This window comes from Prosopis cineraria, unplaced genomic scaffold (assembly GCF_029017545.1).
Source record: "Prosopis cineraria cultivar Desert tree isolate PC_DT_omini unplaced genomic scaffold, ASM2901754v1 PC10, whole genome shotgun sequence".
NCBI classification, from domain to species: Eukaryota; Viridiplantae; Streptophyta; class Magnoliopsida; order Fabales; family Fabaceae; genus Prosopis; species Prosopis cineraria.
The window spans coordinates 6260576-6281533 of NW_026555341.1; the positions used below are offsets into that span (position 1 = coordinate 6260576).

Sequence of the window (20958 nt, forward strand, 5' to 3'; positions counted from 1 at the left end):
TAGCTTATTTGTGAAAAGGCTTTAATGCAAGTAAAAATCTTCCTTACCATGGTAGGTTTGCAAAAGTATGTCTTTCCCTTGTTAACATGGCAAGCTTTTTTTTACCATGATAAATGTTGAATAATTTATTAGTTTGCAAAAAATAAGTTCAACATTTTAAAGTATTACAAGTGGCGACCTACTTTGAGCAAGCAACAAGTTAGTGAAACAGAGGAAGAGACAAATTGAATGGCATGGAGAGTAAGAGTGAAGTGAACTAGACCATGGCATCGACGAGTAAGTTGGCTTACTATGACTTTGAGTTAGAGGCGACTCGGTGAGTGTGGATGAGAGGATTATAGCATTTTCAAAAAGGGAGGGTAAAAGTTAAGGCATAATTGTCGGGGGGAGGGGGGCCAAAATGAGTAATCAAAATCAAAGCCCTCTGCTAGCTCCCCACCAAAACAACACAACAAAAACATGTTCACCCCACATATTTTTTTTTTTTATTTTTACAACCTTGAGTTAGGTTAGGCACATTTGTCCAACACCTAAACCCTAACCCTACCTCTCATTGATAGTTGAACTCAACCCAACCATGCTAAAAAAATAATTGAGCAGCTTTTCCTTCATTAAGGTTGGGCATTTTTTGGTGGGGTTAGGTTGGGTCAGAAGGATTGAGTTTTCGAGTATATTGAGCATCTCTAGTTAGCCTCACACCCAAAATTGCACCTATAAGATCATAATATGAATTAAATATAATAGCCTTTTATTCCCAATCTTCCCATGAATAAAAAAAACTTCAAGCTCCATAGACAACAAAACATCAAGTCATTTTAAAGTCTCAAGATTAAATGGCTTAATCATCTAATTGTTAGCCATTTACTTCTTCCATTTAAAAATATAAAATATTTTTAATTAAATCTCACCCTCAGTAAAATAATTACCTACTTTTCAATTAATCTTTTTTTATATTCATCTTTATTAAACATTTTATAATAAATATAAAGTCATTATTAAGAGGGATACATTTGAAAAAAAATAATGATTACATCTCGAAAAACTAAAAATGTCTTATATTTTTTAACATTTAACTCCTTAAAATGGAAGAAATATTTAATTTTCAAAACCCATCGCTTATAATTTATATACACATCAATACTGTCAGCTTATATATATATATATATATATATAAACGATCATCAATTAATAGGAAAACACATTCTTGATAATAAATATAGGTATCAATAAAAAAGCGATGAAATTTAGAATATGCAACATATGATGAAGTTAAGAAAAAATAGAAATCACTTACAACTCCAACACAAACAATCTAGATATAGTAAAATTCCCTAAAATTATAAAATTAGTTTGAAATTCAATGTCTTTTAATCACGTTTGGAAGTTGTTTAGCTTATAATTAAATAATAGTAATAATTAATAATTAAATAACTGTAATCGATAACGTGAAGTCGTGAACAAAAGATAGTACATGATTTTGAAATAAAACTGTTTTTTTTTTTTTTTTTCCCAATGAAGTAGTGGTCTTGATCTCTTGTAGGCTTGCGTTGCAGTAATGGTGAGGCATGACAAGCGAATAGCATTCCATCGCTCAAAAAAATCATCTGTGCCGTTGCACATCCGTCCTTGAAATCCGAACGATAGCATGGCGTGCCGCCTTGGCTGGATGCGCAAAACGACAGCGTTGAGTTCCGAATGATTTCTTCATCACGGGGCGAATAACACATAAATTCCTGAATCGGTGCTTTTGGGCGTCGTCACTGCATCTACCAGTCTCCGTTCTTGATTCATTTCTAATTCCTATACGTCTCCACCATCTTGCCATTATAGGTCGTTGCGCTTATGAACAAAATTCCCGTCATGTTTCTCTGATAAGGTGTTTTTCAACCGGTGGTTACAAGGAGGGAGCGTATTTTGTGCCACCGGCCTTTTTCGATGACTTACTATGGAGACGATGGTGGTAGGGCCGAGGTGATCCCGGAGCTCCCGCTCAGAATTTGCAATGATGTCGACAATGGGGATTACATAAAATTGAGAGAGGGCCCGGAAGATGCTGAACCGGAAACGGCGGTTGGTGAGGCGGCGGAGCCTTCACCGCCAGGGAGGGCAGGGTCTTTATGGTATTGGGTTAAATTGGTGGTCTTGTTTGTGTGCATAGGGCTCTTGGTCGCTGTATTCCTCAAGTGGATCGGACCCTTTTTCATGGATAAGGTTTGTTTTTGATCACTTGTGTATTCTTCTTGCAATCGAACTCTAGACGAACTTGACTGGCGTCAATTATTGTTGTGCTGTAATCCTTGTCCTTTTGGTTAGTCTTGGACTCACATATGCTTTGGGTATTGAGGCTCCCCCGCCCCACATTTTTTTCTCCATCAAAGTTTTGGCCTTTTGGGAAAGAAATCATGAATAGATGGTTGGTAACAATTGAGTACCGGAGTTAACTTGGTTTTTGCCATTCATGATTTCCGTCCTAGAACTCCTCTATGTTTATTTTTTCCGGGTTCAGTTGCTGTATAATTTTTTATTATGCAGGCTGGCTGCAAATCGTCACCTGAGGTTCTGTCTGGTTCAAAAATAATTAATTTCCTAGGTATATATCTGGAAACTATTTAAAAGACTGTTGGATATAACAAAAATGAAATTTTGTGATTTCGTATCTTAAATAATAAGAAAATATTTTTTTTGTAATCGATGTTAAGTTTAAATGTTTTATCAATATATTTACTGGGATCTGAGAAATTAGGATAACCACGTATATAGGCCACCTAAGGTGCTTGGTTTTCTATTATCCTGAATGTAAAGCACTTTGCTGTGGAATCAACCTCAGTTTATCCAACTTGGTTTGATCATGCCCCCATGTGTGCCTGACGAATGGGTTTTAATGTGTAGAAAGTGCTGGGACGGTGTCACTTTGTACGGTATGGAGTGGAGTATTTGGATACTTGTTGTCTGGATGAACTTTGGCGACTTTACAGTTCAATTTTACCTCTTGGCAATACGAATTGTATTTGAAATGAATAAAACCCTGTGGCTGCGCAGTTGAATTTGTTTCCTGTCTTGTAATTGGAAACGCTTATTTTGACTGCTGCTGGCTAATGGATCTTATATTCTTGTTGATTGCCCCTAACGCGAGATATTTGGAACTTCAGTGCATTGATATCTAGGTTGACTTGATTTCTTGCAGTTGCAGAAACTGATTGAAGCATTAGAAAGTTCACTGTATTCTTTTGCCCTTGTCTGATTATATTGTTATTTTAACCTACCTCATTATTTTTTCTTCCCAGGAGATCATTCCAATACTAATCTGGGAGAGAAACACGTTTAGCATTCCCGTGTTAACTGTTCTACTATTTGCTTCCATAGCATTATTTCCAACCCTATTTTTACCATCTACACCTTCTATGTGGGTAGCTGGGATGACATTTGGTTATGGCTTTGGCTTCTTGCTGATAATATCTGCAGCATCTGTGGGCGTGTCACTCCCTTTTTTCATTGGTTCAATCTTCCATCAAAAAATTCAAGTACGTGCCTTGTTATTAATCAAGTTGTTTTTTTTTTTTAATACACTGTCTACATGTCTAAGCTGACTAGGATCCAACATTTTACATTATATGCAGGGTTGGTTGGAAAGATATCCTAAGAAAGCCTCATTATTAAGATCTGCAGGTGAAGGAAATTGGTTTCATCAATTTCGAGCAGTTGCTTTAATAAGGATTTCTCCATTCCCTTACATAATCTACAATTACTGTGCTGTGGCTACAAATATTAAGTATGGACCTTACATAATGGGATCATTGGTGGGAATGGTGCCAGAAATATTTGTTGCAATCTACACGTAGGATCTCCCTCCCTCCTTCCCTCCCTCTCACCCTCTGTGTCTGTATCTATGTGTGTGCACGAGTGTAGCTGTGTGTTTGACCAACTTTGTTTATTGATTACTACATGAGTTGCTTCTCTTCCTCTTTGCATGCCTAGAGTTGGGCAGTTTTTGGAATATCTGATATCCGCTTGTAAAATGTGTTCACATACATGGGTAACCTTTGTCTTCCTCAATTTGTGATGTCCATGCCCGATCACTATTTAAATTTTATAGCTATCTTGACCCGGACTTGGCTTTGACATGTATACATTCTTAAGCCTCCCATTAAATTTCAAAGATTACATTTATTTATATTTGTCTTGATACAGCTATCAGTTGTTTGAACAAGTTGATATGCTTTCAATACTTGATTTAATTGGTAGTTCTGCAAATTATTTATATTGCTTTTCCAAGTTTTTATTATTTCCCTTGTTGAAATATGTTGCTTCCTTGGCTATGAGGTTTATAAATTACCATCAATATTTCATTGGCAAATGATTTAGTTAAGCAGCTGTTGTGAAATTGGTTGAATTGTAGAAAAGATTTGGTAGATATCTGCTTCTGTGTCTTTGTAGTTCAGTGTTATTCCTGAATCTGGGAAGAAGTGGATTTGGGAGTAGATATCCAATCTATCCTTAGAGTCTTAAAAATTATGGTAAAAAAGAGATTGTCCTCACATCATTTTAGTTTTGTAGGTGTGAGGTGGCAGACCACAGGAGGCTTTTGATTTTTTCTTTTGTTTTCTGTTTCTGATTTTTTTTGAATGCCAATGTTTCCAACTAAACCAAGTATTCTTTAATGTCAATGGTTACTAAGGGTGATTGTTTTTACTGTCATTAGCTTATACTTTTTGATTCACATCCACTGTTGCTTCATAAATGTACTCTTCAAAATGATTTCATCTCCGAATGTGTTGTCATCTTCACTTTAGTTCTCATGTTCACACACCTTTTTAAATTTACTTTACCATGGGAAATATATTGGGCATGTGAATTGGTTCTCCACCTTTGAGGCTATGACAATGAGGAGGACGCTTGATTTGCTGAGAGGCATTGCAGCATCTATTCATATTTAGATTAGATATTTTCCCCAGTCCTATGAACTCGAGGGATAACTTCAAAGTTTATCAAAGACTGCTCCTCTTTTTAACAAACTTGATTCAAATATGTGGATAAATGTCGAAAAAATAAAAACAAAATCACACGGTTCAATGAATGTGTTGAGAAAGTTGAAAGAGGAAAAATAAAGATTGTATGGAGTCTTAGAGAAGTTACATTGTTTATGACTTGTTAACAGTGTGACTCCTTAAAGATTTCATATTGTATGTTCTCATTTAGTATTAGTTTGGATATGATTACTTGGGTTTGGTATTTCCAACTACTCTATCACCTTGTAGTGGTAGGAGAATGATCTGATTTCCTGCGTGGTACATAAATCAAATCTGTGGAACTGGTGCACTATGGTTTATAACTGTGTAGTTACCTGCAACCTGATGCGGTCGTGATGGAATCCTCTTGATGATTTTCAAATTAACATAAATCTTCTCCAGTGTAGGTCTAAGTAGACACTTTACACAGAAGAACAACGGAAAATGTAGCACACAAAAGCAAATGAGAATCTAGCTCTCCTAAACACAATGGAAAATGTTGGGACTAGTAAAGTGACTGACTGATCACCTGTAGGCCTAAGTAGATTCCTTCTACTTGTTCTGTCTCCTCCAAGTATTATCTCTGCTTTAGCCTGAGCAGGATGGCACGCTGAAAAGAAAGGGAAAACACAGTGACAGTGCAGCTTGTTTGATTGTTTGGAATGAAATTGACATTTTGACCTTACTTCTTCCTAGCGTAGAAAGGGTAAAGGTACTTTACATGTGAGCGAACGAGTAGGAGCATGACATGATTTGATGCTTGATTTTTACCAGCTAAAATACTGTTTGCTGTTGCTCTCATGGTTGATTCATTGTTCTTCCTCTTTTCGGCTTCCTCCAGACCCCCACCTTTGCAGGGTTTCATCTCTTCAACAATCATTTACCTAACAAGTGTTGTGACTTTACCATAATTTCATTCTTCTGTTTTTCATCTACTTTTCACATGTCTCTGGCTTTTTCTTACTGCAGGGGGAATTTGATAATGACTTTAGCTGATGCTTCACATGAAAAACACGCTCTATCTGCCCCTCAAATTATCTTTAACGTTATTGGTTTCTGCTTCACTGTGGCTACAACAATCTTCTTCACATTTTATGCTAAAAAATGGTTGAAAGAGCTGGGGAAGGAAGACGAGGTTTTGTTGCAATAATCCAGTAACTTGGCCTGGGTTTCGTTGACGTTCACTGCATGACCTGGACACCAGGTCATCTGCGCAGGTGGTGCTCAGTTGGGTGAGGTTTTATTTAAGCGACTTCATCCATGGGAGGAATTCAGCTAACACGGCTAACACCTATTTTAGTTCAGCATTTACATATCATTTTTTTTCTTTTCTTTTTGTTTTTTTTTTTTTGGGTTTGCTGAAATGGACTTTTATGATTTCTTATGCTTCTGTCTTGTATGATTGTATATGAATGAAACTACCATTTATGCTATTGATTGGACTCAGCCAAATTACTGAGAATCAAATACACAAAAGTTTCTCTCTCTCGTATAATTGACTTGTGAGCCAGCGGTTTTTGTTGTTAGTAGCCACTATCCAGATAAGATTGACCAATGATTATCCTTCTTTTTGTTGTCTCCGCGGAGCTTGACCGATAATGATCTAATTTCTTTACAGACCTCATGCATAACAATCAAAGCTTCTTTTACATTAGGTGTAAGCATTGTACTGGATGCAGTGATTAGACAAAAAAGCATGTTGAGAGTCAGACTGAAGGGACGTTGGAAGAAGGATGGAAGATTATGAAAAAGCCATTTTGATCCGCACATTGTTCTTATCCTACTGTGACGATTCCCTGTCACAGCTGAATGGGGCTTTTATTTTGGCAAATGAAGACTTCTTTCATATTAATATTATTTCCTCATAAAGAAAAGATTACGCCGTGCCTTCAATGTTTTGACTACTTCCCAAGGGAAAGTTAAAATAAGAAGAAAAAGGTCTCGTCTCATCGACACTGATAATTTACAACGGTAAATAAAAAAGGGCTCTCGCAATTATGGTTCTGCACTTTTTTCCTCCTGCGTGTCTAGTTTTAGTTTTTAACAGTATACTTTGCTTGGAGCAAAATGAACAAGTCCAGATGCAAGGACCTGAGTGATATATACTTGTTGAATACTAATTAAGAGGTCGTCAGCAGATTACAAAACAGTCTCGAGTGATTGTCTTTGCGCGGAGAGTTGAGACTCAGTTCAGCAGCTGGTCACGTGACATCATGAGATTCCAATTCCATGCCATTACAAGTGGGAACGCTTGAGGGGTTATCACCCATTCGCGTTAGTTGGCCCCTCTCTTTATTTTCATGTTGCAACCTATTTACCATTCAACACCATAACTAACGAAATAATATAATCTCTTCATTTAAAAATGTAATATATTTTTTAAAAGGTTAAATATTTAAAAATATAAGACATTTTAAATTTTTTAAAGTGTAATTATTATTTTTTTTTCTAAAAGTAATTATATTAAATAAATTACTTCATATTTTTTTAGGGTAAAACACTTTATTAGTAAATAAGAGTAAATATAAAGAGATAGAATTAATTTAAAGATAAGTAATTACTTTATTAAAATAAAATTAAGTTAAAAATATTGTACATTTTTCAACGAGAATAGTATTTGTTTTCCAGCTTTCTTGGTTACTCCTGCTTGTTTTATGCCTAGCATTCAACATGGTGAGTGTACTGCATCAAAATCGAAAATTATTATTATTATTTGTTTGTTATCTTTAGGCCTGGTTCGGTAAATAAATTTCTGGGAGGGGGGAGTACTTTTGTGAGTGTGAAATGTTTTTTTATCTCTTAACCAAATAATAGAAAAGTACTGTTTAATGATAAAAAAATCATTTAGTTTCAATTAATTTCAGGAGTTTCAACTTTTACGACAATGGTATATGTAATGTATCTAAATTTTATAATCAAGAAACCAAAACCATGATGAAAAATAAGAATAGACCGAGTTGCGTTATTTGAGGGGACCAGTGGATCAACAGCGAAATCCCACTGGCATGCGCATAAGAAGTTTTGTTTTGTTTTGTTTGTTTGTTTTTTTTTTTAATAACTCTGGTATTCAATATATAATTAGATGTAAGTCGAGGTTCAAACTTCAAATAGAAATAATAATACAAGGTGTCTTTTTGGGGCCAAAATACAAGGCTGTTAAAGGGAGAGGGGGAAAAAGAAGAGTATTTTGACATCCATTCCGAACAAGGCATAGTGGCATAACATCACCGTCAGATACCGATGCGTTTTACACAGATTGTCGGCCTTCACTTGTGGGTGCGTGGTTGTATCTCGAGATTCTGTTTTCGACCGTTAATTAGGACTTAGGAGCAAAAGAGAGTACCCAAACAGAAAAACGCAGGGTCAAATATACAACAGACTCTTTGAACTTGGGGAAATAACGTTACAGATAGAGGTTATGCATTAAAGACAAGGACCCATCTTTCTTTTTCCATTAATCTAAAATGCCAACATTACCTAACACATCATCCAGAAGCATGAGACGAGAAGGACACTTGCTGAGTTTGGATTTTCTCACGCGTTAGGATATTCTCATGTTAATACGATATTTTATTGAAGAAACAATACAATAGTAATATTGATTAAAAACATTTTGTTTGCTTTCTATAATTTTCTCTCTAGCCACATCGTGCCTTGTCCGCAAATCACAGCTTGTAGAACCTCCTTTCGTGTAAGCTGAACATCACGAACGCATAGAATACATTATAAATGTTATGATGTGACTACTTTTTGCTTAAAGTAAGTGGTAATGAGAAGCTAACCACGACCAATTCCAACTAATAAAGTCCCTAATCAACGAAGCGGACAAAGGAAAACTCGAGCATACCCCTCCCAACCCGGAAGACAGTACAGGGAACAGATAAAACCACACTCCCCACTCTCTCGCACTTTTTGGTGTTTCATTTGTGTTGGGGTAGTAATTGCCGTGACGTTGACGGTGGTCTTGGTCCTGACTCAGTTGGTGGGGAAGAATAAATGATGATGATAATGGCGGTGCAGAGAGAGAGAAACTCAGACTCAGGCACAGTCTGGGTTTCCATTGTTAAAAGCGTATCATTGCATTGCTAGAGAGTGAGAAAGAGGGACGGCACTGGAGTGCACGTGGTTCAGCTTCAGTTGCTGGCGACCTCTTAAAATTTATTGCATTTTACAAAAACCATTAAAAAGGAAGTTTATTAAATTGCCTCTCGCTGTCTCATCTGTTTTCCTTCTAGCAAAGCTTCAGCATCCGTCTCCACTATTCTCATTTCATTTACTCCTACTCCCATTCCTACCTGCCTTCCATTTCTTCTCTCTCTTCATCTCTCAGCTCAACCTCATACTTTGTCACTCTCATTGCCCCCCCTCAACTATAAGATAATCACAGATCTTTGTTCTTTCAGTGACTGTAATTTCTGTTAATCCCATTTGAAAAAGGAAGGAGCTTGAGCAAGAATGATCCCTATTGGTCGTGATCGTGTCGCCGTGTTTCTCATTGAAATGGCATTTGCGAAACCTCGTTTACCGCAGCTGAGGAAACACAAGTTGTCGCACATTTGGTTCCAACTAAGATAATGCCTAACGGGTAAAGACGTCCCCCGACGGCCCCTTGTTTCGAGCATGAGAAGGCATCGTCAATTTCATCTTCCGCGTGCTCTCTTGTGCTCTGTTCTTTGTCTTCTTTCGTCTATCGCGGTCTCGCCCGTGACAGAGAAGGAGATTTTGCTTCAATTTAAGGGCAACATTACGGACGATCCTCAAAACAGTTTGAGCTCGTGGATTTCAAGTGGAAACCCTTGTGAAGATTATAGAGGAGTTTTCTGTAACCAGGAAGGTTTTGTGGAAAGAATCGTACTGTGGAACACTAGTTTGGCTGGAGTCTTGGCGCCGGCTCTGTCGGGGTTGAAATTTTTGAGGATTTTGGCACTGTTCGGGAATCGTTTTTCAGGGAAGATTCCGGAAGAATACGGTGACATTCACTCATTGTGGAAGATCAATCTGAGCTCCAATGCATTATCTGGCTCAATCCCGGAGTTCATTGGTGACTTAGAAAACATTCGCTTTCTGGATTTATCCAAGAATGGCTTCACTGGGGAGATCCCTTCGGCTCTGTTTAGGCACTGTTACAAAACCAGGTTCATTTCTCTTTCTCACAACAGTCTTTCAGGTATAATTCCGGCATCATTGGCGAATTGCTCGAACATGGAGGGATTTGATTTTTCTTTCAACAATCTAAGAGGGGGTATTCCTTCTGGGCTTTGTGATATTCCAAGTTTATCCTATATGTCCTTGAGAAGCAATGCCTTATCAGGAACAGTAAAAGAGAAGATTGTGGGATGCCAAAGTTTGACACTTCTGGATCTCGGAGATAATACATTCACTGGTTCAGCCCCTTTTAGCATCGTTGAGACGAAGAATCTTACTTATTTCAACGTATCATATAACGGTTTTAGTGGACAAATTCCTGAGATCCCTGCCTGTAGCGAGAGATTACAAATTTTTGATGCTTCAGGGAATGATTTGGATGGGGAGATTCCCTCTAGCATTACAGGATGCAAGAGCCTCAAGCTATTTGCCTTGGAGTCTAATAGGTTGAAAGGAACTATCCCGTTTGGGATAAAAGATATGGGAAGGCTGCTAGTTATTAAATTAGGTAATAATTCAATAAGTGGATCGATTCCCATAGGTTTTGGCGATATTCAGCTGCTTGAAATCCTTGATTTGCACAATCTAAACCTTGTCGGTGAAATTCCCAAAGATATAAGCAATTGTAGATTCCTTCTAGAGCTGTGAGTTTCTGACCTTATTGATAAACTGTTTTCCATTAACTTCAACACTCTGAATGAAATCTGAATATAGTGTTTTATGTTACTGCAGGGATGTTTCGGGTAATAACTTAGAAGGAGAGATTCCTCAGAACCTTAACAACTTGACAAACCTGGAAGTCCTTGACCTACATCAAAATCACCTCAATGGCAGCATCCCCACAAGCCTGGGAAACTTGTCAAAGATCCAATACTTAAATTTGTCACATAATTCACTTTCTGGTTCTATCCCTTCTTCCCTCGGGAATTTCATCAACCTGACACATTTTAATCTCTCATCTAACAATCTCTCTGGTGTCATCCCACCTATTCCAATCCTACTGAGTTTTGGTTCTTCGGCATTTTCCAACAACACTTTTCTTTGCGGTGCTCCTTTGGATACCCCTTGCTCTGTAAGCGGCACTATACCACAACCTACTTCTTCTGGGAAGCCTAAACTAAGTGTCTCTGCAATTATCGCAATCGTTGCTGCAGCAGTGATTCTTGCCGGCGTTTGTTTGGTGAGCATCATGAATATCAAGGCTCGTAGTAGGAAAAAAGATGAGCAGATGGTGATTGTTGAGAGTACACCCCTTGGATCTACAGAATCAAATGTTATAATAGGAAAGCTAGTTCTCTTCAGCAAAAGTTTACCATCCAAGTATGAAGACTGGGAAGCAGGTACCAAAGCATTGCTTGATAAAGAGTCTTTGATCGGCCGTGGATCAATCGGGACAGTCTACAGAACTGATTTTGAAGGCGGGATCTCAATTGCAGTGAAAAAGCTGGAGACATTGGGAAGAATCAGAAACCAGGATGAATTTGAGCAAGAAATTGGGCGAATAAGTAACCTTCAACACCCAAATTTAGTTGCCTTACAAGGTTACTATTGGTCCTCGACAATGCAGTTGATTCTATCAGAGTTTGTCCCAAATGGGAATCTCTACGATAATCTACATGGCTTCGGTTATCCTGGAACCAGCACTAGCAGCGGCAACAGGGAACTGAATTGGTCTAGAAGGTACCAGATTGCAGTTGGAACTGCCAGAGCCCTTGTCTACCTTCACCATGACTGTCGACCTCCAATTCTTCATCTCAACTTGAAGTCCTCTAACATACTCTTAGATGACAAGTACGAGGCAAAGTTGTCTGATTATGGGTTGGGAAAGTTACTTCCCATTTTGGACAACTACGGCTTGACCAAATTCCACAATTCTGTCGGGTATGTTGCACCAGAGTTGGCTCAGAGTATGAGACAGAGTGAGAAATGTGACGTGTACAGTTTTGGGGTCATTCTTCTGGAGCTGGTCACAGGGAGGAAGCCTGTAGAAAGTCCTACAGCAAACGAGGTTGTGGTTTTGTGTGACTATGTGAGAGGGTTATTGGAGACTGGCTCAGCTTCACTGTGCTTTGATGCGAGGTTGCTGGGTTTTGCGGAGAACGAGTTAATTCAGGTGATGAGATTGGGGCTTATATGTACGTCGGAGGATCCTTCAAGGAGACCAAGTATGGCTGAGGTTGTGCAGGTTCTTGAATCTATCAGAAATGGATTGGAATCAAATTAACCAGGCAGACCAATAGGATTTCCTTGCAGCAGAAATGGAAGGTAATTTGTGCATACAAGGTTCGGGGGATGAGGGCGTTTCCCCAGAAAAAGTGAAAAGACAAATAATTCTTTTGCATTCATTTTTAAATTACCATTTTTAATTTAAAAATTGTAATATTCGCAATAATAGGCATTTCTTTATTACATTTGCACCAAGATGATTTTATTAAAAAAATAATTCAAAGAGATCCAAATCTTGTGAATATAAAAAACCTCTCCGATTAGATTTGATTATATTTGAATTTAATCTGCTAATGCCAGATTCTAGATAGTTACGTTAAAAGTAGGCACGATTATTTCGTATTTTATATTTATGACATTAGTATTGCTTAGCATTGTCAAAATTGTATTGAACTAGGCAAAAAAACAAAAATTGTATTGAACTTCTAACTCGGTCAAAAAAAGTACTGTATCTGTTACTGGTTCAAACTTTTTTAGCCTTTTATTTTATTTTGTTTCATTTTATCAGCGAAACAGCTTCATTTTTTAGGCCTTACATTCTTTTTTCCTTTCTATATTCCATTATTATATAACCATTATTCTTATACGAATATATAACCATTAATTTAATTATACATTTGCTTAATAAATACTATGATAATAGAAAATTAACTTTTTCAATGGGGGATTATGGCTGAACATTAACTTGTTCATATTTAAATTATGGCTTTTTTGAATTTTAATTGAAAAAATTATCAGAATGTGATGAGGTTTGAATAAATTTTGAAAAATTTTGACAAAATTGGAGTTTGGATTTCTAAATGAATTTTTAAATGAAACAAAATTTAGCTTTTCTCAAATGAAGTTTGGGAAGGCGATTGGAATTTTGGAAAATAGGAGTGTTTGAACAAAAATTTTTAAAACCATAATTTTGAGGCTAGAATTGATTTTCAAGGTACGTCCAATTAAGGTTTTAGTGTTTTGACCGGGTTAATATCCGTTCTTGTTTTAAGATAATTGGAATTGAGCAAAACTTTAGTATTTCAGATGCTTAAATTTTGGTTTCCAACTTTCCATGAATTGTCTCAAGTCCACTTTCCACACGCTAATCCTTCCCTGCCTGACTGTCCTTTCGTGTTGTTTACAGAATCAGAATGATATTTCGATCCTTTTTTTTTTGGTAAAAAAAATTATTAACACTTGAATCACTTCAACATATAGCCTTTTTTTAACATATATTGATAATTTTTTTTTTCTATTTAAAAATATAAAATATTTTTAATTGAATCTTACTTTTTAATAAAATAATTACTTATTTTTAAATTAATTATATCTTTTCATATTTATTTCTATTTAATAAAGTATTTTACTCTAAAATAAATACAAAATGATTTATTCAATATGAACACTTATGAAAAAATAATTATTATTATATTTTAATAAATTAAAAATGCTTTATATTTTTTAACATCTAACTCTTTAAAATTTTTTTTATATTCTTCAATGAAAGGAGAATAATATTACTAACTCTCCTTGAAGTAAAGACTAAAATGTCAATAATTTTTTTTTTATAAAAGAGTTAAATGCCATTCTCCTTTCTTATTTATACTTGTTAATAAAACTTAACGAGTAAGAGCCACAACATCAATTGAGGTTGGAACTGTACGCACGCCACGCGCGGCAATGGTCTTGAAGAACACGTATTTCCCACAAAAGGAGCTAGACATTAGCACTGTGACAATTTTTCCCGGATCTCACGTGATCAAATAAAATGGCCGCAAGTTTCTGTTCGTGTCGTGAAGACTCCTCTCTCTCATTCCAGACTCACAGACTGGATGAATCTTAATTACGTGGGGACAACAATTATTCTTTCGGTCACAGCTGAAATCCGTTGTTTGATGCAATGGCATTGCCGATCCAAAGGAAACTCCGAGGATCAGTTCTACACAAATTTTGATGCAAAGGCATTACCGATCCGTTACTTCCCGGCAACTCACCGAATACCATAGCCCTTTATCATTCAATTCAACTGCCACCAAACTGCTTATTGTTGCCCCAGCAGCAGCAGTGTAAAACAGTTGTGAGCATCTTCAAAAGAATAAAGAATACATAATGTAGCAAAATTTACAGCAAACAATTGACGCCATATCAACTGTGGGATTTTGTAGCTTGGGAAATTCTCCGAATTCGTTCCATAACTACAGGGATGTCACTTTCGGTCAACTTAGTAAAACAAAAACGGAACCATCCTGGTTCAATACAGTGACAACAAGATCCTGGGGTCACACTGATTTTTGATACATTCAACAATCTATCCCACAGCTCAAGCTCTCCTTTTTCGCTGTAAGAGCGGATAAACTTACTCATGTCAGCCCAGCAGTAAAATCCGCCACTACTTTGAGAGCACTCAATTCCTAACTGCTTCAAACCGGCCACAAATGTATCATACATTTTCTGAAGTCTCCATCGATTAGTCTCGAGGAATTTTTGAACAAATCTTGGATCAAGAAGCATGGAGGTGAGCAATTGCTGGGTTGGCGCAGAAATGGAACAGAACCTTGCCAATTTTCTAGACGTGGCCAGGACATTCTCGTTATAAGAGTAGATAACACCTACCCTAAAACCTGGAACAGAAAGGTCTTTTGATAAACCATATACAATATGAACCCTGTCCTTGTCAACATCTTCTGTTTCCAGTATTTCTGCCAAGCTCACAAAGTCCTCATTACCATATGTAGACCCGGCAAATATTTCGTTAGAGATTATGTGGAGGTTCTTCTCTCTGGCATAGTCCAGAAGATTATATAATGTTTCCCGGTTCAACAGATTTCCAACAGGATTTGAAGGATTTGTTATTATGATTCCACGGACTTTCTGACCACGTTTCTTTGCCTGTTTGAAGGCTTGATCAAGTACAGTTATGTTTAAACTGAAATTATCAGTGCTACGGCAGGGAACAGGTACCATCTCCAGGCCAGTTCGCCATTTTATGTCCCTATCAAAGCTGCATCATGCGTTCAAAATATTCAGCTTCTTGCACCAAAGCAGGTATCAAAATGACGACTTTTCAGTTAGAAAATTGATAATTACCCAGGGCTATGAGGTGTAGGAACAAGAAATGCATTTCCACTATCTGCTAGGCAAAAGCTAAGAATTTCAAGTGCAGGGGTAGCACCTGTGGTTAGTACCACTTGAGAGGGGTTGAACAAAACTGGATTTTCCATAACTTGAGACATGAATCCTGCAACAGCCTGCAGGATTAGAGAATTAGGGCACAAACATTCTTAAGCTAAAAGTAGTCCCTAAAGATGTACATTTAAAATACGTCTGTCCCAAACTCAGACCAGATATTAAGCATTTATAACAGATGAAGTCATGAAACTCCACGCGGACACTTCGATGTGACAAATACTACGAAAGAAGACAAAGGACGGCAGAATGAGGCATCCATCACTGAGTAAACAAATTAGGCAAAAAAGAAATCTTTTTTCACATTAAAGCTGTTCTAATTAAATGAAGAGCGCATAATGCTAATATTTGTAATTTGCAAGACATAAGGAGACAATTCTAGTTAGTTTTGAAACAATTTTACTATTAAAGTAATAGTAATTTTTATTTTTTTTTAGCGAACAATTAATAAACACAACCCATACACCCACATGCCAATGCAGGTTTCAAAAGTTGGACTTCGTGCTCATAAGGAGATGACAATGCCACCAGGACAACTAGCTATTGGCAGGTGATAATAATTTTTTGATTCCATATTTTACTAGAAGTCTAAAACCACTAAATGAGTAACATTAAGGATTCACAGAGACAATCATATCAACATGTCTCCATCAGCTTGATGCCACATAAAACACATCTCACTCCTTTCACGGACCATCCTATTACCTTGTAAGTATTCTAACAAGTAACAAGTACCTGCAGCATTGACTCATTGCTGCCTTCTCTCAAGTGTTGCATTATTTAGATATACGTGTCAAATAATGCAGATCATCGAGTAGGGATTATTGCAATAACAACAACCTCAGAACATTCTCCATCCGAATTAATGAGGGACCCCTTTTCTATAATAACGAGTTCAAGAGGGACTTCATTTCAAAAGACAGAAAATAAACCCGCAGGTACGGAGGCACATCAAAACTTCGCAACTCATGCAAATCTTTACAGGGAAAAAAAAAAAAAAGAAGCCCAATTTCCATCGTAACGGTGACTGAATTCAAATTCAACCAAGTTTCATAGCTCAGAATGATTGCAAAACAAAAGGACTCGCTCTATTCACATTTCTGCCATGCGTGAAGGATAGTGACTAATTAGTACTACTCTGATCTTATTAATAAGTTACTTTCAACATATTTCATCTATATCAAGAAAAATCTTAAAACTCATTAATTCTGTCTTAAAATTTAATAAATTCTCAATTCTATCCCTATTAAATATACACATTTCAATAACATATTGTAAAAAATAAAATTTATGATGAAAATTTAATGACATAACTTATAAATATGACTAAAAGAAATTATTCCCTGTCTGCCTTGTAAAGAGGACCAAAAGAAGTATAGTTCAGAGATTTCAAATTGGACTGTACTTCTATGGTCATTTAAAAGCAGCAATAAACCAAGCCAATGACAAATTATATCATTTCGAACCAAGAGAAAGGCTCCGTCTGAATTACCGCTTTCAATTCCACCGATCCATCGTGAGGTTGGCACGCCGTAATCCCGCGGATATTCAACTCCCTGCAATCTTCGTGTCCTCTCAATATAGCCCCTCTCGCATTCTCCTCAAGCCAATCTTGAACCAAATCCAGAGATATCTACAAAAAGCAAGAAAATCCTCGAGCACATTTCTCAAAACAACTAAGCAAGACTATTGAAAGAGGAAAAGAAACCAGTAATGAGAAAGCAAAACAAAGAAGCACTCACCTTGTTTTCAGCCAAACCAAGCTGAATAACACCATTGGGATTATCGATTTGGTGGTATGAATCCTCGGCAAGCTTGTGCAGACCCAGGAAATAAGGAGAGTTATCGGCCTTAACGATGGAATTAGCCCGAGCAGAGAGATTCGGCAGGGAAAACGCACCCCTGGGAGATAGAAGAATTCGAGAAAGAGAGCGGGGCAGAATAGCGACCTCTGAAAGCTTATCGGAAGAAGAAGACGGCGAACACAGGGGAGAAGAAGTGGCGTCCGAAGAGGGGGGAGGAGGAGGGGAGTTGGGGGGAGTGCGATGGGGTCTCTTGAAGTAGAGCTGAAGGAAATAGAAGAGGGCACAAGGAATAACAGAACCCAAAAAGAGACCTCCTCTGCCTTGAACAACTCCCTGTAAAGGCACAATCACTCTCATGGCAGTTCCTCCACCACGACGACCCTGATATGGCCTGTTATCTTCCTCTGATTGCAGGCTCGATGGGTTCTGGGTCATTGTGGTTGCAGAACCATGAGGAGCGGCACTAGAACTATTGAATCGCTACGAGGTTTAAAGTAGGTGATTAATATAGATACGATGAAAATGGGCTTACAGACGAAGAGCACAAAGAAGAGACAGAAATTCTCGCATTGGAGAAGACGCAAGTGTGACGTGAGACGGAGGGAGCGAGAGGGAGGGAGACTAAAATTTTAGATTTCCAATCTGATTGCGTGCGCCGTTCTAGGCATTTCCTGATTTTTTTGGGGCCATCTCTATGTGTTTTTACCAAGATAACCTCTAAAATCTGCCGCTCATTTTAGTCAACTTTTTTAGATCGCCGTTCGTCAGCTCGCCACCAGCTCTCCCTAATTTCAATGCATTCCTGCGAAATCAATCATCGGTCAGTAATTCAACATACCATCAATTCACGCGGGAAAAAATAAATCAATACTCCCTCCCCTAATCCCATCGTGTATGTGCCAAGTGACTTGTAATTCTCCTTGGTCGCGCGTTATATGACAATTTAAAATAATATTACATGTATCAATAAAGCATGATAATAACAATCAATGGACGCTCGTTCGAATTGACAAGGGATTACGACCAACACTCTAAGGATAAGTGTTCGAATCTTTAAGGATAACAGATGTAATAATTAATACAATTCACAATATTTTAGGATTCCGAATGCGGAAGCAAAAAGCAAAGGATAATAACATTTTATAAATTCATTTATTTTAAATAAATCTATAAATTTTTAAAAATGCTTTTATACGCTTAATGATCACTGATATGTTATGATATTATTTCAATTTTATCTCTACTTGAATATTTAAAAAATATTATTAACAAAACTTTAATTTTTAAAATTATTTTATATTTTAAGACAATAAAATCTCTTTAAAATTATTTTATAATTTAGGACAAAAAAATAATATATTTTTTTATTGAAATCAAGAAGAGTTTAATATTCACACTTCTATTTAAAAATTTAATAAATTTGTAATTTTATCATTTTATCTATGCTATTAAATATGCATAATTTAATGTGAGCAGCGAGGAAATTTTTAAAATCAGTGAAAAAAATAACACATAAAACTAATTTTATTTTTGACATAATCAACCATATAAAATAAAATCAAGTTGCGAAAATTTTAACATTATTACAAACAAATGTCTCAAAATGATAATCCCTCTCATAGAAAATATAAGACATTTTTTAATATAAGATATTAAAAAATATAATGCATTTTGTGCAACTAATGAGAATTTTTAAAAAATATCATTAATTGGATGTGTAACAATAAGGTTTTATAATCAATATATCATACTCCCTTTGTTAAAAAAATATAAAATATTTTTAATTAAATTTTATTTCCTAATAAAGAATTACTTATTTTTAAGTTAACCATATATTTTTATATTTATCCCTATAAACATTCTAAAATAAATATAAAATAATTTATTTAATAGGAACATTTTAAAAAAAATACAATAATTAAATTTTAAAAGATTAAAAATACCTTATATTTTTAAACATATAAACCTTCAAAAAATATTTTATAACATTGAAAGGAGGAGTATTCACTCCCTCTATTTCTATATAAAAGAGAAAATAATTGTATATTACAATTTTAAAAAAATTAATTAACTATAATAATTATGTCTGAAAATAAAAAAAATAAATTAAAATATCATTTGTTAATCAAAATAAGGCTGCATTCATTGTTTGTTATGTGAATGAAAATGACGGAGCTTGTATGAAATAATTTAAGAAAATTATAATAACTAGTTATTGAGATATGTGATATTATTTATAAAAAAGAGAGAATCATTCTGAAATTCCATCTAATACAATTAATTATTCATAGGTTTATGAACAACTTTTATTATTTTTTTTAAACTCAATTGTCAATAAATTTAAAAATAATTAATTACATTGAGTAAAATTTGTATGTAATTTTTCATAAAAAACCAACAAACGAAGGTTTCTCCGACTACAGGGAGAATTTTTTTCAAGCGAATACGTGTAGACCAGGGCATGCTTGGCCCCGTGCCCCGTAATAATGCAGAATAAATCGTCCTTTCTTTTCTTTTCTTTTCTTTTTTTTTCCCTTCTTTTCGGCTAAAGGAAACAAATCATCCTTTGATTGACTTCGTGATCTCATGACAAAACCTGGATACCCAATTAAAATGGAATGAACTTGGAATCTTCACATATCAGAATCATTCATAAATCACTCCACTTGCTGACAAAACTGTTTTTGTTGTTTGTGGCATTCACCATGAATCAATCCAGCCAAGCAAAGACAGCATGTCATGTCCCTCAATCTTCTCTCGTACCACACGCATTTTTGCTATATAATCTCACAGGTAGCTCTTCCTGAGATATCCGAGACCAAGAGGCCGTCCCTTTCGGTGGCCCTTTTGGTCTATGCACCATTCAATAAGATCGTAGCTTATCGCTCATACACACAACATACTAGTTATAGATCTTTATTCTCTCGATCCATTCCAAAACATCCGTGAACAATTGTGAATCAAAATTGCTAGTAGTTCACTGAGGGTTGAACTGGAGTGTTTGGGCCACAAATTATTGAGCTGGTCTTGAGACTGATGCCACGATTCAAGCAGAAGACAGAAACAGGATTGAGTGGATGAAGGTGCTCTGAAGTGACAGCCTGCCAAATGGCGAGATAGTGAATCGTTCCAGTTTACATCTCTCGGTTCAGTGATTGAATGGCCAAACAAAGAGACCACTCAACTGTATGATATAATCCATGGCAAAGTTATAAAATTTCTTGGAAACATCATTTAATCATGCGACTTTATAAGTTTGTGTGGCAGACTTAAGTCCATTTAATGAGATTGACATTTGAAATTATCTTAATTAATTGAACGAACGGAATTTGACGAGAGAGACGCGAAGTGGGGACGGGGTATGGCATGCTACAAGTAGGGCTACAAAAATGTTGCTCTTGCCACAGAAAGAAAGCCAGAGAATGAAATAAATTTGATATACCACATCATTCATGATCAATCAAATAAAAATATAATATTCAGATCACATTAAATATAAATTAATTATAATATTAATGATAGTTAAAAAAAGACAAAAAATTAAGCAGGTAATCTATTATAAAAATAAAACCATTAAAAATAATTATACATGAAATTTTATTTAATTG

General features: G+C 36.1%; 3 protein-coding genes across 3 annotated transcripts; 2 read left to right on the top strand and 1 right to left on the bottom strand.

Moving 5' to 3' along the window:
* The first annotated feature begins 1529 nt into the window (after window positions 1-1529).
* Window positions 1530-6501, top strand: LOC129322639 (uncharacterized). Its single transcript, XM_054968938.1, has 4 exons — window positions 1530-2211; window positions 3285-3521; window positions 3618-3835; window positions 5976-6501. The coding sequence occupies exons 1-4, from the start codon at window positions 1936-1938 to the stop codon at window positions 6154-6156; spliced, it is 912 nt and encodes a 303-aa protein (XP_054824913.1). The 5' UTR covers window positions 1530-1935; the 3' UTR covers window positions 6157-6501.
* Window positions 6502-8981: 2480 nt separating this feature from the next.
* LOC129321223 (probable LRR receptor-like serine/threonine-protein kinase At1g12460) lies at window positions 8982-12564 on the top strand. The gene is made up of 2 exons (XM_054966918.1): window positions 8982-10795; window positions 10884-12564. Exons 1-2 carry the CDS (start codon window positions 9627-9629, stop codon window positions 12373-12375), a joined length of 2661 nt encoding a protein of 886 aa, XP_054822893.1. The 5' UTR covers window positions 8982-9626; the 3' UTR covers window positions 12376-12564.
* A 1774-nt stretch (window positions 12565-14338) lies between these two features.
* LOC129284395 (1-aminocyclopropane-1-carboxylate synthase 6) lies at window positions 14339-18009 on the bottom strand. The gene is made up of 4 exons (XM_054919860.1): window positions 17288-18009; window positions 17038-17178; window positions 15447-15607; window positions 14339-15360 (listed from the first exon to the last, which is right to left on the bottom strand). Exons 1-4 carry the CDS (start codon window positions 17783-17785, stop codon window positions 14505-14507), a joined length of 1656 nt encoding a protein of 551 aa, XP_054775835.1. The 5' UTR covers window positions 17786-18009; the 3' UTR covers window positions 14339-14504.
* Window positions 18010-20958: the final 2949 nt, after the last annotated feature.